Source organism: Pseudophryne corroboree, chromosome 8, assembly GCF_028390025.1.
Source record: "Pseudophryne corroboree isolate aPseCor3 chromosome 8, aPseCor3.hap2, whole genome shotgun sequence".
NCBI classification, from domain to species: domain Eukaryota; kingdom Metazoa; phylum Chordata; class Amphibia; order Anura; family Myobatrachidae; genus Pseudophryne; species Pseudophryne corroboree.
Genome location: NC_086451.1, coordinates 344,161,931 through 344,187,348, shown reverse-complemented (window position 1 = coordinate 344,187,348; position 25,418 = coordinate 344,161,931). Strand labels below are relative to the sequence as shown.

Genomic DNA, 25,418 nt, shown 5'->3' with positions numbered 1-25,418 from the left:
TCACATCTTCAGATGCATCGGTTAATCACCCTATCCCCCAGGGCCAGGGTGTCTCTACTGTGGTGGCTGCAGAGTGCTCACCTTCTCGAGGGCCGCAGATTCGGCATTCAGGACTGGGTCCTGGTGACCACGGATGCAAGCCTCCGAGGGTGGTTGGCAGTCACACAGGGAAGAAATTTCCAAGGTCTGTGGTCAAGTCAGGAGACTTGCCTTCACATCAACATCCTGGAACTAAGGGCCATATACAACGCCCTACGTCAAGCGGAGTCCCTGCTTCGCGACCAACCGGTTCTGATTCAGTCAGACAACATCACCGCAGTGGCTCATGTAAACCGCCAAGGCAGCACAAGGAGCAGGGTGACGATGGTAGAAGCCACCAGAATTCTTCGCTGGGCGGAGAATCACGTAAGCGCACTGTCAGCAGTGTTCATTCCGGGAGTGGACAACTGGGAAGCAGACTTCCTCAGCAGGCACGACCTCCACCCGGGAGAGTAGGGACTTCATCAAGAAGTCTTCGCGCAGATTGCAAGTCGGTGGGAACTGCCACAGGTGAACATGATGGCATCCCGCCTCAACGAAAAGCTACAGAGGTATTGCGCCAGGTCAAGAGACCCTCAGGCGATAGCTGTGGACGCACTGGTGACACCGTGGGTGTTCCAGTCAGTCTATGTATTTCCTCCTCTTCCTCTCATACACAAGGTGCTGAGAATCATAAGAAAAAGAGGAGTGAGAACAATACTCATTGTTCTGGATTGGCCAAGAAGGACTTGGTAACCAGATCTGCAACAAATGCTCACAGAGGACCCGTGGCCTCTGCCTCTAAGACAGGACTTGTTGCCACAGGGGCCCTGTCTGTTCCAAGACTTACCGCGGCTGCGTTTGACGGCATGGCGGTTGAACGCCGGATCCTAGCAGAAAAAGGCATTCCGGATGAGGTCATTCCTACGCTGATAAAGGCTAGGCAGGACGTGACGGCTCAACATTATCACCGTATATGGCGAAAATATGTTGCTTGGTGTGAGGCCAGGAATGCCCCTACGGAGGAATTCCAGCTGGGCCGTTTCCTTCACTTCCTACAGTCGGGAGTGACTTTGGGCCTTAAATTGGGTTCCATTAAGGTCCAGATTTTGGCCCTATCCATTTTCTTTCAAAGAGAACTGGCTTCTCTACCTGAAGTTCAGACATTTGTAAAGGGAGTTCTGCATATTCAGCCCCCTTTTGTGCCTCCAGTGGCACTTTGGGATCTTAACGTGGTGTTGAGTTTCCTGAAATCACACTGGTTTGAACCACTCGAAATGGTGTAATTGAAATATCTCACGTGGAAGGTGGTCATGCTACTAGCCTTGGCTTCGGCTAGGCGTGTGTCAGAATTGGCGGCTTTGTCACATAAAAGCCCCTATCTGGTTTTCCATGCCGATGGAGCAGAATTGCGGACCCGCCCACAATTTCTGCCGAAAGTGGTTTCATCCTTTCATATAAACCAACCTATTGTGGTGCCTGTGGCTACTACTGACTTGGAGGATTCCGAGTTACTTGATGTGGTCAGGGCTTTGAAGGTTTATGTAGCCAGAACGGCTAGGGTCAGGAAAACAGAATCTTTGTTTATCCTGTATGCTTCCAACAAGCTTGGGGCGCCTGCTTCAAAGCAAACTATTGCTCGCTGGATCTGTAACACGATTCAGCAGGCTCATTCTGCGGCTGGATTGCCGCTGCCTAAATCAGTTAAGGCCCATTCCACAAGGAAGGTGGGCTCTTCTTGGGCGGCTGCCCGAGTGGTCTCGGCATTACAGCTTTGCCGAGCGGCTACTTGGTCAGGTTCAAACACTTTTGCAAAGTTCTACAAGTTTGATACCCTGGCTGAGGAGGACCTTGTGTTTGCTCAATCTGTGTTGCAGAGTCATCCGCACTCTCCCGCCCGTTTGGGAGCTTTGGTATAATCCCCATGGTCCTTACGGAGTACCCAGCATCCACTAGGACGTTAGAGAAAAAATAAGATTTTACTTACCGGTAAATCTATTTCTCGTAGTCCGTAGTGGATGCTGGGCGCCCGTCCCAAGTGCGGACTTCTTCTGCAATGCTTGTATATAGTTCTCTCTTTGAGTTTAGGTGCACTTGTATACCAGAGATAATTTGTCTTTTCTTGTATATAGTTATTGCTTAAATAAGGGTTATGTTATAGTTGCATCAGGATTGATCTGATGCTCTGTTGTTGTTCATACTGTTAACTGGGTAATGTTATCACAAGTTATACGGTGTGATTGGTGTGGCTGGTATGTATCTTGCCCTGGATTATCAAAATCCTTTCCTTGTACTGTCTAACTGAGGTCTGGAGCAGGGTCATAGAGGGATAGAGGATTTTGTTAATCTAAGGGCAAGATTCATACCAGCCCACACCAATCATACCATATAACCTGGAATACACATAACCAGTTAACAGTATGAACAAAACAACAGTATCGGTCCAAGACCGATTCTAACTGTAACATACTGGGACGGGCGCCCAGCATCCTCTACGGACTAGGAGAAAAATATTTACTGGTAGGTTTAAAATCTTATTTTCTCTTGCGTCCTAGAGGTTGCTGGGGACTCCGTAAAGACCATGGGGTTTATACCAAAGCTCCAGACTGGGCGGGAGAGTGCGGATGAATCTGCAGCACCGACTGAGCAAACGCTAGGTCCTCATCAGCCAGGGTATCAAACTTGTAGAATTTAGCAAAAGTGTTTGACCCCGACTAAGTTGCTGCTCCGCAAAGCTGTAATGCCGAGACGCCCCGGGCAGCCGCCCAAGAAGAGCCCACCTTCCTAGTGGAATGGGCCTTTACTGAATGCAGTAACGGCAATCCAGCCGCAACATAAGCCTGCTGAATCTTGTTACAGATCCAGCGAGCAATAGTCTGCTTCGAAGCAGGCGCGCCAATCTTGTTGGCAGCATACAGGACAAACAATGCATCTGTTTTCCTAATTCTAGCCGTCCTGGCTTCATAAATTTTTAAGGCCCTGACTACATCCAGGGACATGGAATCCTCCAAGTCACTCGTAGCCACAGGCACCACAATAGGTTGGTTCATATGAAACGAAGACACCACCTTAGGTAAAAATTGAGGACGAGTCCTCAATTCCGCTCTATCCGCATGAAAAATCAAGTAAGGGCTCTTGTAAGACAAGGCCACCAATTCTGACACGCGCCTCGCAGATGCCAAGGCTAACAACATGACCACCTTCCAGGTGAGAAATTTCAACTCCACCGTTTTAAGGGGTACAAACTAGTGTGATTTAAGGAACTGCAACACCACGTTCAGGTCCCATGGTGCCACTGGGGGCACAAAAGGAGGCTGGATGTGCAGTACTCCTTTTACAAACGTCTGGACTTCTGGGAGAGAAGCCAATTCCTTCTGAAAGAATATTGACAAGGCCGAAATCTGTACTTTAATAGAGCCTAACTTTAGGCCCATATCCACTCCGGTCTGTAGGAAGTGGAGAAAACGACCCAGATGGAAATCTTCCGTAGGAGCATTCTTGGTTTCACACCAAGAGACATTTTTCCGCCAGATACGGTGATAATGTTTTGCCGTCACCTCCTTCCTAGCCTTTATTAGAGTAGGGATGACCTCCTCCGGAATACACTTCTCCGCTAGGATCTGGCGTTCAACCGCCATGCCGTCAAACGTAACCGCGGTAAGTCTTGGAACATGCAGGGCCCCTGCTGTAACAGGTCCTCCCTTAGAGGAAGAGGCCAGGGCTCTTCCGTGAGCATCTCCTGAAGATCTGAGTACCAGGCCCTTCGAGGTGAGTCTGGAACAATGCGTATTGTCTGTACTCTTTTTCGTCTTATGATCCTCAACACTTTTGTGATGAGAGGAAGAGGAGGAAACGCATAGACCGACTGGAACACCCATGGCGTTACCAGAGCGTCTACTGCTATTGCCTGAGGGTCCCGGGACCTGGCACAATACTCCGAAGCTTCTTGTTGAGGCGTGACGCCATCATGTCTATTTGAGGAACTCCCCAGAGAGCCGTTATCCCTGCAAAGACTTCTTGCTGAAGTCCCCACTCTCCTGGATGGAGATCGTGTCTACTGAGGAAGTCTGCTTCCCAGTTGTCCACTCCCGGAATGAAGACAGCTGACAGAGCGCTTACGTGATTTTCCGCCCAGCAAAGAATCCTGGTGGCTTCCGCCATCGCGACTCTGCTTCTTGTCCCGCCTTGACGGTTCACATGAGCTACTGCTGTAACATTGTCTGATTGAATCAGAACCGGTAGGTTGCGAAGAAGATTCTCCGCTTGTCGAAGGCCGTTGTATATGGCCCTTAGCTCCAACACGTTGATGTGTAGACAGGACTCCTGGTCTGACCACAGTCCCTGAAAATTTCTTCCTTGGGTGACTGCTCCCCATCCTCGGAGGCTCGCGTCCGTGGTTACCAGGATCCAGTCCTGAATGCCGAACCTGCGACCCTCTAGAAGGTGAGCACTCTGCAGCCACCATAGAAGAGACACCCTGGCCCTGGGGGACAGTGTTTTTTTTTAATGTAATTGTAGATGGGACCCTGACCATTTGTCCAGAAGATCCCATTGAAACGTCCTTGCATGGAACCTGCCGAAGGGAATGGCCTCGTAAGTTGCCACCATTTTCCCCAGAACCCGAGTGCACTGATGAGCTGACACTCTTTTTGGCTTTATTAGTTCTTGGACCATGTTCTGGAGGTCCTGGACTTTTTCCAACGGGAGGAAAACTTTTTTTTTGTTCCGTGTCCAGTATCATGCCTAGGAACGCAAGTCGAGTTGTCGGAACCAACTGTGACTTTGGTAGATTGAGAATCCACCCATGTTGCTGAAGCACTCTTTGAGAGAGTGACACGTTCTCCAGTAATTGCTCTCTTGATCTCGCTTTTATCAGGAGATAGTCCAAGTATGGGATAATTGTGACTCCTTGCTTGCGCAGGATCACCATCATTTCCGCCATTAACTTGGTGAAAATCCTCGGGGCCATGGACAGCCCAAACGGCAACGTCTGAAACTGATAATGACAATCCTGTACCGCGAATCTCAGGAACTCCTGATGAGAGGGATATATGGGGACATGAAGGTAAGCATCCTTTATGTCCAGTGACACCATAAAATCCCCCCCTTCCAGGCAGGCTATCACCGCTCGGAGAGATTCCATCTTGAATTTGAATCTTTTCAGGTACAGGTTCAGGGATTTTAGGTTTAAAATGGGCCTGACCGAACCATCCGGCTTCGGAACCACAAATAGGGTTGAATAATACCCTTTTCCCTGTTGGCTCAGGGGAACCCTGATAATCACTCGCTGTTGACACAGCGTTTGAATTGCAGCTAGCACTACTTCCCGCTCTGGGGTAGAAGCTGGTAAGGCCGACTTGAAAAATCTGCGAGGGGGCACCTCTTCGAATTTTAGCTTGTAGCCCTGGGAGACTATTTCTATCACCTAAGGGTCCACGTCTGACCGAACCCAGACTTGGCTGAATAGTCGAAGGCGTGCCCCCACCTGTGCGGACTCCCGCAGGAGAGCCCCAGCGTTATGCGGTAGACTTAGCGGAAGCCGGGGAGGACTGCTGCTCTTGGGAACCAGCCGCAGCAGGTGTCCTCTTGCCTCTACCCTTACCTCTGGCGAGGAAAGAGGAGCCCCGACCTCTTCTGGATCTATGCGACCGAAAGGACTGCATCTGATATTGTGGGGGTTTCTTTTGCTGTTGGGGAACAAAAGGTAAAAAGGTCGACTTACCAGCGGTAGCTGTAGAAACCAGGTCTGCGAGGCCGTCCCCAAACAATACCTCACCTTTGTAAGGTAAAACCTCCATATGCCTTTTTGAGTCTGCATCCTCCGTCCATTGGCGGATCCATAAGGCTCTTCTTGCCGAAATAGCCATAGCATTGGCTCTTGAACCCAGTAATCCAATGTCTCTTTGAGCGTCCCTCACATATAAGACTGCGTCCTTAATATGAGCTAATGTTAACAAATTTGTATCCCTATCTAGGGTATCAAGGTCAGCTGACAGTGTGTCTGTCCAAGCTGCTACTGCACCACATACCTGTGCCGACGCAATTGCCGGTCTAAGCAAAGTACCAGTATGAGTGTAGATAGACTTTAATGTAGTCTCTTGCCTGCGGTCCGCAGGATCCTTGAGGGCCGCTGTGTCAGGGGACGGTAGTGCCATCTTCTTGGAAAGACGTGTTAAGGCTTTGTCCACTGTGGGAGAGGATTCCCAACGTACCCTGTCCTGTGTAGGGAAAGGGTACGCCATAAGAACCCTTTTGGGAATCTGCAGCTTCTTATCTGGAGTTTCCCATGCTTTTTCACATAACTCATTAATTTCATGTGAAGGAGGAAAGTTTATAACCTGTTTTTTTCCCTTAAACATGTGTATCCTCGTGTCGGGTACCAAGGGCTCATCAGTGATATGTAAGACATCTTTTATTGCAATAATCATGCACTGAATACTTTTTGTCACCCTGGGGTGCAATTTTGCTTCATCATAGTCGACACTGGAATCAGAGTCCGTGTCGGTATCTATGTCCCTTATTTGTGAGAAGGGACGTTTCTGAGACCCCGACGGGTCCTGTGAGTCGGTACAATCCGTAGATTGATTACCTGCCGACTCGCTGGACTCTGCTTTGTCCAGCCTTTTATGCAGTGAAGCTACACTAGCATTTAACAAATGCCACATATCCATCCAATCCTGAGTCGGCACCGCCGATTGAGACACACCACTCATCTGTTCCACCTCCTCTTTGGATAAGCCTTCCGTTTCAGACATGCCGACACACGTACCGACACCCCACACACACAGGGATATAGCTATGAGGGTACAATTCCCTAAAGCAGGCCCTTTGGAGAGACAGAGAGAGAGTATGCCAGCGCCAAACTGACCCAGGGAAAAAACCCCAGATAGCGCTTGCATATATATATATATATATATATATATATATATATATATATATATATATATATTTATATATTTCCCCCACTCACTGCGCCAAATATGTGCCCCCCTCTCTTTTTTTTTCAGCCCTCTGATGCTCAGGGAGCCAGTGTTCTCTGCAGCCTCTGTGGAGAAAATGGCGCTGGTTAGTGCTGAGGGATCAAGCTCCGCCCCCTCGCGCGGCGGGCTTAGGTCCCACTCGTAAATTTGAAAAAATGGCGGGGATCTGTAGTTTACTGCCTCCGCAGCCTAACTACATGCTTTAATGCCCAAAACGAGGTTTATTGCTGCCCAGGGCGCCCCCCCTGCGCCCTGCACCCATCAGTGCCCAGTGTGTGTGTAAGTGTGGGAGCAATGGCGCGCAGCTTCCTGCTGCGCGCTTACCTCATGAAGATCTGAAGTCTTCTGCCGCCTGACGTCTTCATATGTCTTTCATACTCACCCGGCTTCTTTTTTCCGGCATCTATGAGGAGGATGGCGTCGCGGCTCCGGGACGAACCCCAGGGTGAGACCTGTGTTCCGACTCCCTCTGGAGCTAATGGTGTCCAGTAGCCTAAGAAACAGAGCCCTTAAACTCTTAAGAAGTGGGTCTGCTTCTCTCCCCTCAGTCCCACGATGCAGGGAGTCTGTTGCCAGCAGAGCTCCCTGAAAATAAAAAAACCTAACAAAATTCTTTTTTACAGAAAACTCAGGAGAGCTCCCTGTAATGCACCCTATCTCCTCTGGGCACAAAATCTAACAGGTCTGGAGGAGGGGCATAGAGGGAGGAGCCAGTGCACACCATACTAGAAAGTTCTTTTAGGTGCCCATGTCTCCTGCGGAGCCCGTCTATACCCCATGGTCCTTACGGAGTCCCCAGCATCCTCTAGGACGTAAGAGAAAAAGAGGTTTTGCATATCACAGATGACCCCCTCGGTCCCTGACACGAGGGTGCACATGTATAAGGAAAAGAAACCTGAGGTAACCTTTCCCCCATCCCATGAGCTTAACAAGTTATTTGAAAAGGCTTGGGAAACTCCTGATAAAAAACTGCAGATTCCCAAGAGGATTCTTATGGCGTATCCTTTCCATGCACGGGACAGGGTACGTTGGGAATCCTCACCCAGGGTGGACAAGGCTTTAACACGCCTGTCCAAGAAAGTGGCGCTACCGTCTCCGGACACGGCGGCCCTCAAGGATCCTGCTGATCGCAGGCAGGAAACTACTTTAAAGTCTATTTATGCGCATACAGGTGCTTTGCTCAGACCGGCAATAGCATCGGCATGGGTGTGTAGTGCTGTTGCAGCTTGGACAGATACCTTGTCAGCTGACCTTGATACCCCAGATAGGAATAATATTTTATTAACCTTAGGCCACATTAAAGACGCAGTCTTATATATGAGTAATGCTCAAAGAGATGTTGGGCTGCTGGGTTCGAGAGCCAATGCAATGGCGATTTCTGCTAGGCGCGCCCTGTGGACTCGCCAATGGACGGGTTATGCCGTCTCAAAGAAACATGGAAGTTTTGCCATACATAGGTGAAGTTTTATTTGGGGAAGGTCTCGCGGACTTGGTTGCCACAGCTACCGCGGGTAAATCTACCTTTTTGCCTTTTGTTCCCCAACAGCAAAATAAAACTCCACAGTATCAGATGCAGTCCTTTCGGTCGCGTAAGTCCAGAAGAGGTCGGGGCTCATCTTTCCTCGCCAGAGGTAAGGGTAGAGGGAAAAGAATGCCTGCTACGGCTAGTTCCCAGGAGCAGAAGTCCTCCCCGGCTTCTACTAAATGCACCGCATGACGCTGGGGCTCCACTGGGGGAGTCCGCACCGGTGGGGGCACGTCTTCGACTCTTCAGCCAGGTCTGGGTTCTGTCAGACGTGGATCCTTGGGCGATGGATATTGTATCCCAATGCTACAAACTGGAATTCGAAGAGGTGCCCCCTCGACCATTTTTCAAGTCTGCCTTGCCAGCTTCTCCCCCAGAGAGGGAAGTAGTGTTCGCTGCAATTCAAAAGCTGTATCAACAGCAAGTGATTGTCAAGGTTACCCTTGTTCAACAGGGGAAAGGGTACTATTCGAACCTGTTCGTGGTCCCGAAGCCGGATGGTTCGGTCAGACCCATTTTAAATCTAAAATCCCTAAACCTGTACTTGAGAAAGTTCAAATTCAAGATGGAATCGCTTCGGGTTGTGATCTCCAGTCTGGAAGGGGGGATTTTATGCTGTCACTCGACATAAAGGATGCATACCTTCATGTCCCCATATATCCTCCTTATCAGGCGTACCTGAGATTCGCTGTAGAGGACTGTCATTACCAGTTTCAGACGTTGCCGTTTGGGCTTTCCACGGCCCCGAGGATTTTCACCAAGGTATTGGCGGAGATGATGGTGCTCCTGCGCAGGCAGGGAGTCAGTTATCCCATACTTGGACGATCTCCTGATAAAAGCAAGATCGAGAGATCAATTGCAGAAGAGCGTGTCGCTCTCCCTGAGAGTGCTACAACAACACGGTTGGATTCTCAATCTGCCAAAGTCACAATTGATTCCACCGACTCGACTATCATTCCTAGGCATGATTCTGGACACGGAACAGAAGAGGGTTTTTCTCCCGATGGAAAAAGCCCAGGACCTCCAGAACATGGTCAGAGACTTGCTAAAACCAAAAAGAGTGTCTGTTCATCAATGCACTCGAGTTCTGGGAAAAATGGTGGAAGCCTACGAGGCCATCCCCTTCGGCAGGTTTCATGCAAGGACGTTTCAGTGGGACCTCCTGGACAAGTGGTCTGGGTCCCATCTACTAATACATCAGAAGATAAGTCTGTCCCCCCGGGCCAGGGTGTCTATCCTGTGGTGGCTGCAAAGTGCTCACCTTCTAGAGGGTCGCAGGTTCGGCATTCTGGACTGGGTTCTGGTGACCACGGATGCGAGCCTCGAGGATGGGGAGCAGTCACACAAGGAAAAAATTTACAGGGGCTGTGGTCAAGCCAGGAGGCTTGTCTACACATCAACGTACTGGAATTGAGGGCCATATACAACGGCCTACGACAAGCGGAGAATCTTCTTCGCGACCTACCGGTTCTGATTCAATCAGACAACGTCACAGCCGTGGCTCATGTAAACCGCCAAGGCGGGACAAGGAGCAAGAGTGGCAATGGCGGAAGCCACCAGGATTCTTCGCTGGGCGGAAAATCACGTAAGCGCTCTGTCAGCGGTCTTCATTCCGGGAGTGGACAACTGGGAAGCAGACTTCCTCAGCAGACACGATCTCCATCCAGGAGAGTGGGGACTTCATCAAGAAGTTTTTTTACAGAGATATCAAGTCTTTGGGGAATTCCTCACATAGACATGATGGCGTCACGCCTCAACAAGAAGCTTCGGAGGTATTGTGCCAGGTCAAGGGACCCTCAGGCAGTAGTGGTGGACGCCCTGGTGACACCTTGGGTGTTTCAGTCGGTCTATGTGTTCCCCCCTCTTCCTCTCATCTCAAAAATATTGAGAATCATAAGACAAAAAAAGGTGAAAACAATACTCCATTGTTCCAGATTGGCCTCGAAGGGCCTGGTATTCAGATCTTCAGGAGATGCTCACAGAAGATCCATGGCCTCTTCCTCTCAGGGAGGACCTGTTATAACAGGGGCCCTGCGTGTTCCAAGACTTACCGCGGTTACGTTTGACGGCATGGCGGTTGAACGCCGAATCCTAGCTGGGAAAGGTATTCCGGAGGAAGTTATCCCTACTCTGATAAAGGCTAGGAAGGAGGTGACGGCAAAACATTATCACCGTATCTGGAGGAAGTATGTTTCTTGGTGTGAAGCCAAGAATGCTCCTACGGAAGATTTCCATCTGGGCCGTTTTCTCCACTTTCTACAGACAGTAGTGGATATGGGCCTAAAAGAGCCCCTATTTGACTTTCCATGTGGATAGAGCAGAGTTGAGGACTCATCCTCAATTTTTGCCTAAGGTGGTTTCTTCATTTCATATGAACCAACCTATTGTGGTGCCTGTGGCTACGAGTGACTTGGAGGATTCCAAGTCCCTGGATGTAGTCAGGGCCTTAAAAATCTATGTAGCCAGGACGGCTCGAGTTAGGAAAACAGAAGCACTGTTTGTCCTGTATGCAGCCAACAAAGTTGGCGCTCCTGCTTCGAAGCAGACTATTGCTCGCTGGATCTGTAACACTATTCAGCAGGCTCATTCTACGGCAGGATTGCCGTTAACAAATTCGGTAAAGGCCCATTCCACTAGGAAGGTGGCCTCTTCTTGGGCGGCTGCCCGAGGCGTCTAGGCTTTACAGCTTTGCCGAGCAGCTACCTGGTCAGGTTCAAACACTTTTGCAAAGTTCTATAAGTTTGATACCCTGGCTGATGAGGACCTTGCGTTTGCTCAGTCGGTGCTGCAGAGTCGTCCGCACTCTCCCGCCCGGTCTGGAGCTTTGGTATAAACCCCATGGTCCTTACGGAGTCCCCAGCATCCTCTAGGACGTAAGAGAAAATAAGATTTTAAACCTACCGGTAAATCTTTTTCTCCTAGTTCGTAGAGGATGCTGGGCGCCCGTCCCAGTGCGGACAAAATCTGCAAGGCTTGTATATAGTTGTTGCTTACATAAGGGTTATGTTACAGTTGAGATCAGTCTTTAGCTGATAATGTTTTTTGTTCATACTGTTAACTGGTTGCGTATATTCCAGGTTATACGGTGTGGATGGTGTGGGCTGGTATGAATCTTGCCCCTAGATTAACAAAATCCTTTCCTCGTGTTGTCCATCTCCTCTGGGCACAGTTTCTCTAACTGAGGTCTGGAGGAGGGGCATAGAGGGCGGAGCCAGTGCACACCCATTCTAAAGTTCTTTATAGTGCCCATGTCTCCTGCGGAGCCCGTCTATACCCCATGGTCCTTACGGAGTCCCCAGCATCCACTATGGACTAGGAGAAAAAGATTTACCGGTTGGTTTAAAATCTTATTAATAAATCCAAGGGTTCACATACTTTGTCGACCCTGCTCTGTGAATGTTTTTAAATGGTGTGTTCAATAAAATCATGAGAACATATAATTGTTCGTGTGGTATTAGTTTCAGCAGACTGCGTTTGTCTATTGTTGTGACTTAGATGAAGATCAGAACACATTTTATGACCAATTTATGCACAAATCCAGGAAATGCCAAAGGGTTCACATACTTTTTCTTGCAACTGTATCTGGGTGTTCAAATTTCCTGAGACTTATCTAAATTATTCTATTTGAACTTCAAACCACTCTTACAAGCTCTCCGCTCTGATTATCAGAAATGGAGTTCTTTACGGTTTATCATGGTTGGGCAGGATAAACGTTATTAAAATGAATTGTTTATCAAAGATTTTATATAAATTACAAACTCTTCCTATCCATGTTCCTACAGTGTGGTTTGTCTATCCAGAGTCTTATTCGAAAATTTGTGTGGGGACGTACCTCTCCCCGATTTAAACTTGATATTCTCTTTCGACGGAAACACAATGGAGGAATGCAACTCCCTCATATTTACAGTTATTACCAAGCGGTTCTTTTAAATCGAGTTTTAGAATGGACACGTGCAAAGGATTCTAAACTTTGGGTATCCCTAGAGGAGCAGTGTCTGTCTAATCACATAAAGATCATCCTTTGGCTACCTTCCTTGTCGACAGCGATTCATCCGACTGTTACCCCTACTCTTCAACTTTGGAAGAAAGTCCGTATACAGCCCCATATCTCATCTATTTCCTGCCCTCTCACCTCTTTTATTTCCAATCGCGGTTTCTCACCAGGGTTGCATAGCTCTTCTTTCCGGAACTGGTTAGAGGCTGGGATTTTCAGATTGGGTCAGCTGGTGGGTCCTGGAGTGTTGCGTTCCTTTTCAGATATCCACAGTTCCTGGGACCTTCCGAACAGTGAATTCTGGAAATATCTTCAACTATGTCATTTTATAACCTTAGATTGGCTGAAATAACTAGGAACCTTACTACTTTTGAACGATTAAGTCGATCCTCAACCCCCATCACACACACCCTCAACTCTGTCACCATTACAGAAAATGTCTTCTCTTTACCCACTTCATTCATAGTAGCTTGGAAAACAGAATTGCAGGGGTTAGTTCGAGATATAGATTGGGAAGTAGGTTTTCGTAATACCCAGGCAAGCTCACTTTGTTTAGATACCTTAGAAACTCTCTATAAACTCATACACCGCTGGTATATGATTCCTATGAGACTGCATAAGATGTTTCACGCTATATCTAATAATTGCTGGAAATGTAATTCCGCCTTAGGTAGTTTCTTACACATATGGTGGGAATGTCCGACTCTTGCCACCTCCTGGTCCGAAGTTTTCCAGTGTTCAGAGGCTATTCTGAAGGGTGATGTTACGAAGGACCCTGGTTTTTTGTTACTTAATATCACTTTGGCAAACACTAAAACGTATAAAGACTCATTGTTGAGGCATGTTAACACAGCGAAGGCTGTGATACCGGCTCTTTGGAGATCAATTACTGCTCCCTCAATGCAAGTTTGGTTTAGAAAGATTGATTATTATATAGAGATGGAGGACTTTATCTCTTTCTCCTTGGGTAAAACCTCCAATTTTATTGCTACTTGGCTCCCCTGGCTGGAGTTCAAAGAGTCTTCATTGTACCGGTCTCTAGCTAGACGACCATAACTTTTTCTAATGTCTTTTTATTATTTTTTATTTTTATTCCAGATGAATTTGATTTGGATAACGTTTCAAACTAAGGGGGTAATTCAGACCTGATTGCTAGGGTGCCTTTTTTGCATTCCTGTGATCAGGTAGTCGCCGCCTACAGGGGGGGGGGTAGTGTGTGTGTGTGTGTAGGTGTGCGATCGCATGTGCAGGAGAGCTGCACAGCCCAGGACTTACTCAGTCGCTGCAATGATTGGGGCCGGAGCTGACGTCACGAATCCTCCCACAAAACACCGGGTCCCTCCTGCGTTTTTCCGGACACTCCCTAGAAATGGGCAGTTGCCACCCACAAAAGCCCTCTTCCTGTCAATCCTCTTGCGATTGCCGGTGTGATCGGATTTGTCGGAACACCGCGCCTGCGCACTGTGGTGCATGCGCAGTTCAGACCTGATCACCTGCTGTGCGAAAACGCTCAGCAGCGATCAGGTCTGCATTAGCCCCTAAGTACACTCCCATCCAGTTCTTCTCTTTCCTCGACGATGCTCCGTCTTCCTCTTCTCTCTCTCTCCCCCCCCCCCCCCCTTCCTTTTCTTTCTTTCCTTTTTTTGTCACTTTCTACTCTTTCCTGATAACTTTGTTTTAAACAGTTTTTTTGTGTTTTTTGCTTGGTGTATGGAATACTGTATTTTATATTTTCTATCAACAATATTTTCTTACTTCTGTTTATTTGAGCTTCTCATGATAGTAGTTCCTGTCTTCTGTAAAGCAGATTCTTCCTATATGAACAGCTCTGTTTGTGATGGATTAATTAATGCTCTACTGTGTTTTGTTTAGCTTGCTATTTTCTGCACCTTTACTGTACTTGAAAATACTGTGTGTATATTAAAAAAAAAAAAAAGTTATAACAAAAAAATTAAAAATGTTACTTCAATGCTGATTGCCAAGGGCAACATCTCCACTGGCTCACTTCTCCAACCTTTTCACTACTTCATGGAAAGACCCTTAAGTTATGTTTTTAAGTCTAAATAACCACTACATTCATGCTTTTTCTAACATTCTCTTCCTTTAAATGCTATATCCTTGGATTTTTCTTTCAGCTAGGCATTTATCTAATCCATTTTTAAACATATTAACTGATTCTGCCATTACAACCTTCTCTGGCAGAGAATTCCACATTTTTACTGCCCTTACTGTGAAGAACCCTTTCTACGTTCGGAATGAAACGTTCTAACCTCCGAGGGTCCCACGTGTCCGGTGTACAGACATTTTGATAAACAAATCGCCTGATAGATCCTTGTATTGTCCCTTTATACGAGGGTTGTCCAAAAAGTAATGCCTAAATGACCATAACTCAAAATGTATTATAAATTTTAAAATTTGCAGTAAAATACTTTTGAAGTCTTAGTAACAGAATGACTCTACTCAAAAAAAAAAAAAAAAAAATCACCATCTGCTCTCAAACATTTTCTCCACCTCTCAACCCAAGATGTGAGGCCACTTTGGAAAAATTCCAGGGGTTGGTGTTTGACCAAGGAACGTATGGCATCTTTAACAACCTCTAGGTCATCAAAATGTTGACCCGGGAGACCGTTTTTTGAGAGGGCCAAACAGATGAAAGTCAGAAGGGGCCAAATCAGGATTGTATGGTGCATGTGGCCTTATTGCCCACCCCATTCTGGCAATGACCACCGATCTTGCCATTGAAGTGTGAGGTCTGGCATTGTAGTGGTGTAAGATGACATTTGACAATGGAATTGTTGACCTTTATTTGCAGATGGCTTCTTTCAGCTTCATAAGTGTAATACTGTATTGATCACTGTTGGTTGATTGATTGCTTTGGTTCCAAGTAATTGATGAGAATAACACCTTGGCAATCCCAAAAGAATATGACCATGACTTTTGTCCTAGGTAAACATGGGTGTTTCCATTGCTTTGATTGGGCTTTGTGGGTCATAAAGGAATACCCAGGTCTCATCTCCTGTAATGACATTCTCCAGAAACGTCTCAGGGTTGGCTTCAAAGTTGGTCAATAGGTCATTGCACACTTTCACCCTCTGGGCCTTATGATCCCTGGTTAATTGCCTTAGAACCCATTTAGCACACACTTTACAATATCCCATATAATTGGTAAGTGTTTCTGCAGTGCCTTGGCTACATTCAAGTTCATCACTGATATCTGTGATGGTCACACGACGGTCGTTCTGAATCATGGCATCGACTTTGTGTCTGTTCTCTGCTGTCACTGCAGTTGATGGTCTGCCAGCACAAGGTCGATTCTCCCGATTTGAAAACGATTCTTCCACCTTCCGACATTGCTATAGTCCATTGTACGCTCACCATACACTTTTTTTTTTTCAGTCTTCTGTGGATTTTCTGTAGCACTGCAGCCTTCTTTTTCCTGAAATTCAATGACTGTTCTTTGTTTCATGTTGGACTCCATGGTATTTCTTGGACTACCTAAGTAAAAATACATATATAGCTAGCAAACATCTTAAACTTCAAACTGACAAAGTTTCAAATAAATGTTGCATATTATTTCAGAGTTATGAGCATTTAGGCATTACTTTTTATACCCTTGTATATTTGTAAATTTTAATAATGTCCCCTCTCCTCGAGTGTAAACATATCTAACCTAGTAAGCCTTTCCTTTATAGTCCAGTGCCTTTAACCCCTTGATCAGTTTGGTGGCTCACCTCTGAACCCTTTCAAGTTCCAAGATCTCTTTTATATAGTGAGGTGCCCAGAACTGTGCACAATATTCAAGGTGTGGCCGTACTAATGGTTTGTAGTATACATATAACATAAATAAAGCAGTTTCAGATACCGGCACCAACTTTTAAGGCAATGTGAGAGTAACAATAAAAAGTCGTCTTTTATATACATGATGGTGTCCGTGGGGTAGTTAAAAAAATTAAATAAAATAAAAATGTTCCAAGATACATTAATTCACAATATTGATAGGGATGGCAGCTTTCTCCCCAGTAGGCCGATTTGATGGATCAGCAGGTAAATCTGGAGGGTAGGAAAGAGGAAAATGCGTCTAATACAGGTGGAGTATCCTTTATCCAAAATGCTTGGGACCAGAAGTATTTTGGATATCGTATTTTTCCGTATTTTGGAATAATTGCATACCATAATGAGATATGGCGATGGGATCCTAGTCTAAGCAGAGAATGCATTTATGTTTCATATACACCTTATATACACACAGCCTGAAGGTAATTTTAGCCAATATTTTTAATAACTTTGTTCATTCAACAAAGTGTGTGTACATTCACACAATTCATTTGTTTCATATACACCTTATACACACAGCCTGAAGGTCATTTAATGCAATATTTTTAATATATTTGTGTATTAAACAAAGTTTGTGTACATTGAGCCATCAGAAAACAAAGGTTTCACTGTCTTACTCAAAAAATTCAGTGTTTCGGAATATTTGGATATGGGATACTCAACCTGTAGTGTAGTATTTGGAGTAATAGGCCCTACACACTGGCCGATAATCCTCAAAGATATGAACGATGTCGTTCATTATTGAACGAGATAACGTTCATATCTTTGAGTGTGGAGTCACCAGCGATGAACGATGCGCGGCCCTGCGCTCGTTCATCGCTGGTGCCCCGTCGGCTGTGCATGCAGGCCAATATGGACGATCTCCCCCATCCCGCCACTGGGTCGCCCATCGGTGGATAGTTAAATGTGTTGGCCCTTTTGAAGTGTGCACAATCAAAATGTATTATATACATGCGTACCAAATACATTTTTGTGTGTAACTACATCAGTATATCCGTGTGAGGCTCAAATCCGATGTGGTGGTGGTGCAGGTTCCTTTATATGTTAGACTATATAGAAGAAACTGCTTCTCGTATAGTAAAAAAGGGGGGTACATTTATTGCAATATCTACTTTCAGTAGTATATAAAAAACACACAAAATCAGGGCAATATTTTTTAAAAAATACTTTACTTAAAAACGGCACAAAAGGTACTTTAAAAAAAAAAAAAAAGTCCTTAAAGTGTTTGACAGGTGATTAGCCCATAGATCTCATGATCACAAATGAGGAGAGGTCTCTTCTCATTTGTGATCATGAGATCTACGGACTAACAGTCTTTCCAACCCTTTAAGGGCTTTTAAAAAAAAATAAAAAATAAAGTACCTTTTGTGCTGTTTTAAAAGTTAAGTATTTTTTTTTAAAAAAATAATTCCCCTGATTTTTTTTTTTTTTTTTTTTATATATTACTGAATGTAGATATTTCAATAAATATACCCCCCTTTTTCACTATATGAGAATCCGTTTCTTCTATATAGTCTAACCCACAGGTTCTCAAACTCGGTCCTCAGGACCCCACACAGTGCATGTTTTGCAGGTCTCCTCACAGAATTGCAAGTGAAATAATTAGCTCCAGCTGTGGACCTTTTAAAATGTGTCAGTGAGTAATTAATGCAGCTGTGCACCTGCTGGGTTACCTGCAAAACATGCACTGTGTGGGGTCCTGAGGACTGAGTTTGAGAACCCCTGGTCTAACCTATAGATAAAGGAACCTGCACCACCACCACATCAGATTTGAGCCTGATACGGATATATTGATGTATTTACAGGTGAAACTCAGAAAATTAGAATATCGTGCAAAAGTTAATTTATGTCCGTAATTCTACTTAAAAGGTGAATCTAATATATTATATAGACTCATTACATGCAAAGTGAGATATTTCAAGCCTTTGTTATAATTTTGATGATTGTGGCCTACAGTTTAAGAAAACCCCAAATCCAAAATCTCTGAAAATTAGATTACATAAAATCAATAAAAAAAGGATTTTAAATATAGATATGTCGGCCCTCAGAAAAGTATAATCATGCATATGTACTCTGTACTTGGCTTGGGCCCCTTTTGCATGAATTACTGCCTCAGTGCTGCGTGGCATGGATTCTATCAGCCTGTGGCACTGCTGAAAATGCAAGGAACTTCTTAGCAAGAAGAAACAGGTGCTCAATATGTGGTCGCTGCACCAAGCAGCTGCTAGAAAAACAGGAGAGTCACTCCTGAAGAATACAAACAAAATGAAATGGAGCAGCGCTAGAAATGATTGGATTGGTATAGTAATATTATAACAAATTATTAGGTTAAAAAAAACATTTAAAAAGCACTTAATGAAAAAAAATTTATCTCCTCATGTGTCCGGTAAAGACAGGTAATCAATAAATACACCTTTATAGCTCTCATATGGATCTGTTTGCAATTAGACTGATTGGGTGGGTCCTTTCATCACCTCTCGGCTCCTGTGACCGTTTCCAGAGTGTCTGAACCAACCCCGGATCCACTACCAGCCTGTTTTTGCATCATAAAGAGGAAAACCACAGCACCCACCGCATTTAATGAGGATAAAGATTCCCATCATGGATGCTAACTTATGGAAGCCTTTCCACCTCTAATACAAACTATCCTACTACCAGATTGTGCTGAGTGCAATTAAATCCTTATTGGGACTAGTGGACATACCTGGGTATATATTCAGGAACAGACACTAATCAGTCTAATTGCAAACAGATCCATATGAGAGCTATAAAGGTGTATTTATTGATTACCAGTCTTTACCTGACACATGAGGAGGTAATGAAATTTTTTAAGTGCTTTTTAAATGTTTTTTTTTAACATAAATTGTTATAATATTATTATACCGATCCAATCATTTCATTTCTAGCGCTGCTCCATTTCATTTTGTTTGTGGCACTGCTGAGGTGTTATGGAAGACCAGGATGCTTCAATAGCGGCCTTCAGCTCTTCTGCATTGTTCGGTCTCATGTCTCTCATCTTTCTCTTGGTAATTCCCCAGAGATTCTCTATGGGGTTCAGGTTAGGCGAGGAGAGGATTGTCAGGAAAAGGCCATTCAAAAGTGTGGGAAAGCTTCACAAGGAGTGGACTGAGGCTGGAGTTAGTGCATCAAGAGCCACCGCACACAGACTGATCCTGGACATGGGCTTAAAATGTTGTATTCCTCTTGTCAAGCCGCTCCTGAACAACAAATGTCAGAAGCGTCTTACATGGGCTAAAGGAAAAAAGAACAGGTCTGTTACTCAGTGGTCCAAAGTCCTCTTTTCTGATGAGAGCAAATTGTGCATCTCATTTGTAAACCAAGGTCCCAGAGTATGGAGGAAGAATGGAGAGGCACACAATCCAAGATGCTTTAAGTCCAGTGTGAAGTTTCCACAGTCTGTGTTGATTTGAGTAGCTATGTCATCTGCTGGTGTTGGTCCACTGTGCTTTATTAAGTCCAGAGTCAATGCAGCTGTCTACCAGGACATTTTAGAGCACTTCATACTTGCACAAGATCTGGCCATGTACCTTCAAATTCTGCTGGAGAAATTGTGGGGGTTATTCTCTGCGTATTTTGGTCATGCCCCTGTCTTAAGCCAATTTGGACCAAGGTGTTAATCTTGATCTGTAATATAATTGGCGTCTTCAGTAACCGCTCTATTCCATTTTTATCTGGGTGAACTATCCAAAGAGGATAGGTATCTTACTGGTCATATCTCAGTAGCCACTAGCCCAACTTTGGAGGACAGCGTATGTACCCAATATAATGTTCATAAGATTAAAGGTGTGTACACACGGTGAGATTCGGGCTAAACCCCGATTCTCACTATGCGATAGGGACTATGTCTGTATCGTAAGCAAAGATGACTGCTTGCGATACTGGCTTTGTACGATTTTGGATAAGTGCCAATTTTGACTATCTTTTATACTAGATAGACTGTGCAGGCAAGTCAATTTTGACTATCCGGGCTTGCGATACCGACCGTGCATCGGGATCGCAAGGTGACTTTCACCTTGCGACCTGCACTAATTTTCTTTGCGATTTTGACTATATAGTCAAAATCGCAAAACAATCTCAGTGTGTACACACCTTAAGATTCAAAAACACTGTTTTCCAAACTGCAAACTGTACTTATTCTTCTTCTGTTTCATCACAACATATGAAATAGTTTCAATGGAGTGAATATTTGGAGGAGCAAGGGCTCTCCTCCATTTACATCAAAGCTATCGACCTAAATGTTTTATGTTCACTTAACTCTGAGACTCGCTGATTTCTGACCAGTGCTTTATCATTCTGAGGCTTGCATGCATATTTTGGTTCTGTTAGTGTTCACTCTAGGATTTTTTTAGAGCAGGGTGCTGATCACGGGTAGGGCACATTTTTCAGTTAGAAGGGCAAAATTAGGTACATACTATAATGCTTGGTCCTCCCATTCCCACATGATAAAGAATGGGCAGTGCGCGCCAAAGGCGCGCAGCAAAAATTTAGGGGCGTTGTTTTTCGTGGGGAAGGGGCATGGCCACATAATAGTGGCAATTCACATTACACCACACAGTAGTGCAGCTAATACACACTGCACCAGGTAGAACCTCCTATACACACTGCGACAGGTAGAGCACATTATACACATTGCACCAGGTAGAGCACGTTATACATATTGCGCCAGGCAGAGCACATTCTACACTTTGCGCCAGGCAGAGCACGTTATACACATTGCGCCAGGTAGAGAGCACTGAGACACACTGCACCAGGTAGAGAGCACTGAGACACACTGCACCAGGTAGAGAGCACTGAGACACACTGCACCAGGTAGAGAGCACCGAGAAACATTGCACCAGGTAGAGAGCACCGAGAAACATTGCACCAGGTAGTGAGCACCGAGAAACATTGCACCAGGTAGAGAGCACCGAGAAACATTGCACCAGGTAGAGAGCACCGAGAAACATTGCACCAGGTAGAGAGCACCGAGAAACATTGCACCAGGTAGAGAGCACGTTATACACATTGCACCAGGTAGAGAGCACTGAGACGCATTGCACCAGGTAGAGAGCACTGAGAAACATTGCACCAGGTAGAGAGCACCGATAAATATTGCACCAGGTAGTGAGCACCGAGAAACATTGCACCAGGTAGAGAGCACCGAGAAACATTGCACCAGGTAGAGAGCACGTTATACACATTGCACCAGGTAGAGAGCACTGAGACGCATTGCACCAGGTAGAGAGCACTGAGAAACATTGCACCAGGTAGAGAGCACCGAGAAACATTGCACCAGGTAGTGAGCACCGAGAAACATTGCACCAGGTAGAGAGCACCGAGAAACATTGCACCAGGTAGAGAGCACCGAGAAACATTGCACCAGGTAGAGAGCACCGAGTAACATTGCACCAGGTAGAGAGCACGTTATACACATTGCACCAGGTAGAGAGCACTGAGACGCATTGCACCAGGTAGAGAGCACTGAGAAACATTGCACCAGGTAGAGAGCACCGAGAAACATTGCACCAGGTAGTGAGCACCGAGAAACATTGCACCAGGTAGAGAGCACGTTATACACATTGCACCAGGTAGAGAGCACTGAGACACATTGCACCAGGTAGAGAGCACTGAGACACATTGCACCAGGTAGAGAGCACTGAGAAACACTGCACCAGGTAGAGAGCACTGAGAAACACTGCACCAGGTAGAGAGCACTGAGACACATTGCACCAGGTAGAGAGCACATTATACACATTGCACCAGGTAGAGAGCACTGAGACACACTGCACCAGGTAGAGAGCACCGAGACACACTGCACCAGGTAGAGAGCACCGAGAAACATTGCACCAGGTAGAGAGCACCGAGAAACATTGCACCAGGTAGAGAGCACCGAGAAACATTGCACCAGGTAGAGAGCACCGAGTAACATTGCACCAGGTAGAGAGCACGTTATACACATTGCACCAGGTAGAGAGCACTGAGACGCATTGCACCAGGTAGAGAGCACTGAGAAACATTGCACCAGGTAGAGAGCACGTTATACACATTGCACCAGGTAGAGAGCACTGAGACACATTGCACCAGGTAGAGAGCACTGAGACACATTGCACCAGGTAGAGAGCACTGAGAAACACTGCACTAGGTAGAGAGCACTGAGACACATTGCACCAGGTAGAGAGCACTGAGAAACATTGCACCAGGTATAGAGCACGTTATACACATTGCACCAGGTAGAGAGCACTGAGACACATTGCACCAGGTAGAGAGCACTGAGAAACACTGCACCAGGTAGAGAGCACTGAGAAACACTGCACCAGGTAGAGAGCACTGAGAAACACTGCACCAGGTAGAGAGCACTGAGAAACACTGCACCAGGTAGAGAGCACTGAGAAACACTGCACCAGGTAGAGAGCACTGAGAAACACTGCACCAGGTAGAGAGCACTGAGAAACACTGCACCAGGTAGAGAGCACTGAGAAACATTGCACCAGGTAGAGAGCACTGAGAAACATTGCACCAGGTAGAGAGCACTGAGAAACATTGCACTAGGTAGAGAGCACTGAGAAACACTGCACCAGGGAGAGAGCACTGAGGCACATTGCACCAGGGAGAGAGCACTGAGACACATTGCACCAGGGAGAGAGCACTGGGAGGGAGGGGAGGACGGGCAGATGCAGAGCAGCACTCACCGTTGCAGCGGGTCCAGTCTCTTGATGCTGACGGCGGAGCCCAGGTCGCCGTGGTGAGGGGGAATGGCCGTGCAGCGCCGTGGTGAGGGGGAATTTCAAACCATGCCGGAGGACTGGCGGGCGGGAGACACCGCAGGCTCTGATTGGCTGCTCCTCCACGCTGCACGCTGACCCAGTCTCCACCTTCAACTGAGAGCTATCAGCGCGGCGGGGGGAGAAATGACAGCACACTGGCGCGGGGAGAAGTGACAGCGCTGGCGCGGGGAGAAGGCAGTCCTTTGGTGATTGGCATGGCGGGCACAAACGGGCAGGGCGCTTTCTGTCACTCAGAAAAGGGGCAGGGCGCAGCGCCCTGCGAAAGAAGCTTAGAGTGAACACTAGTTCTGTACTGTGATCTCCCGTCCTTTCCATGTTATTCCTTGTTTTGTTTTACCCGTTTTCTTTTCTGTATCCCCATTTATTCTGTTTATAATGAATAAAAAACAATTGTTAACAATAAATAAAAATGAAGGTATGTGTTGCGAGAAATCTAAATTGGAGAAATAAAAGATTCTAGTTTGTCAATTTGATATATAAAACTAGGGTATATCCGTCCTTTGCATATGGGGTGGTTGCTGATTTAGAGCATTTGAATTCTCAGAGCACGTATCTTTGTTACTATATTTGAATGTTTGCTTATTCAAATCTTTCTCCTTTTTTGCAGCTGGATGATGATGAACAAGGCTACGACCTTGACCTGTTCTGTATTCCTAAGCACTATGCAGCCGATCTAGAAAAAGTCTACATTCCACATGGACTAATAATGGACAGGTGGGTTGCAGTCCTGGTAATGCAGATGTCTCCTGATTAGCTCTCAGTCCCTGGCAGCATTGCTCTATCACTCCGGCTTCATAAAGTCTGTTCACTTAAATAGTTACTACCACCAGGGAGACAGGCAACTTGAAGGTGGCTGAAATGGTAAAAGATTTTATTTAATTGTAGTGAAATAATGTCTGCATATAGAGTTGTTCGCTTAACTGTGCAAAGTCTTTGCTATATTTGGCTGCAATTAAAAGGTTTGTACAGTTTAAATAGGATTGCATTCCATGGATGGTGTAATGGTTAGCAGTGCCGTAACTAGATATTTTAGCGCTGTGTGCAAGAAACTGCATCGGCGTGTGTCCCCCCCCCCCCCACAAAGTAAACCGGCGGCAGTGCGCGCCGTAGGTGCGTGCAAAAAATATAGGAGCGTGGCTTCACGGGAAAGGGGTGTGGCCACAAAATAATACCGATTCATACAATGGTGCACAGTAGTCTCCTATTCAAATTACGACGCACAGTAGCGCCACTACACCAGGTAGTAACCCTTTTTCACATTGTGGCTGACAGCGTCCCCTATTTTACACATTATGGCAGACAGCGTCCCCTATTTTACACATTATGGCAGACAGCGTCCCCTATTTTACACATTATGGCAGACAGCGTCCCCTATTTTACACATTATGGCAGACAGCGTCCCCTATTTTACACATTATGGCAGACAGCGTCCCCTATTTTACACATTATGGCAGACAGCGTCCCCTATTTTACACATTATGGCAGACAGCGTCCCCTATTTTACACATTATGGCAGACAGCGTCCCCTATTTTACACATTATGGCAGACAGCGTCCCCTATTTTACACATTATGGCAGACAGCGTCCCCTATTTTACACATTATGGCAGACAGCGTCCCCTATTTTACACATTATGGCAGACAGCGTCCCCTATTTTACACATTATGGCAGACAGCGTCCCCTATTTTACACATTATGGCAGACAGCGTCCCCTATTTTACACATTATGGCAGACAGCGTCCCCTATTTTACACATTATGGCAGACAGCGTCCCCTATTTTACACATTACGGCAGACAGCGTCCCCTATTTTACACATTACGGCAGACAGCGTCCCCTATTTTACACATTACGGCAGACAGCGTCCCCTTTTTTACACATTACTATCCAGAGGGGATGGCAGTGAATGGGAGAGGAAGAGAGATGAAGGGAGGGGGGGTGGGTGGGTAGAGGAGGGAGAGCTTCGTTCACATACCTTTGATCTGACTCCTCCTTGGGGCTGGGCACCAGACGCAGTGAAGGATTACTGGCCCAGTCCTGCTCTTAATTAGAACCCCAGCGCCTGATAAAAGCGTCACTTTTAGCGCTGTACGCGCCGCAGCGCTGCCTCTCCCAACACCCTTTGGCAGCTCCCTCCCACTCAACTGCACTCCGTCAGACTCCGCCTCACCTCAGGCATGGTGCCTGAGGCGAGGCGGAGTCTGACGGAGCGCAGTGGAGTGGGAGGGAGCTGCCGCTGCCTTACAGCTGATCTCCGTTCTCGCGCTGGTCTCGTTGCCTCTG

General features: G+C 46.2%; 1 protein-coding gene across 2 annotated transcripts in view; it reads left to right on the top strand.

Annotated features, from left to right (window-relative positions):
- HPRT1 (hypoxanthine phosphoribosyltransferase 1) overlaps positions 1-25,418 on the top strand; it is a 180,002-nt gene that overhangs the window by 48,666 nt on the left and 105,918 nt on the right. For both annotated transcript variants that reach the window (XM_063937471.1, XM_063937470.1), the window contains exon 2: positions 23,744-23,850. In XM_063937471.1, the coding sequence (XP_063793541.1) occupies positions 23,744-23,850 (107 nt within the window). The remainder of the gene's footprint in view (positions 1-23,743; positions 23,851-25,418) is intronic.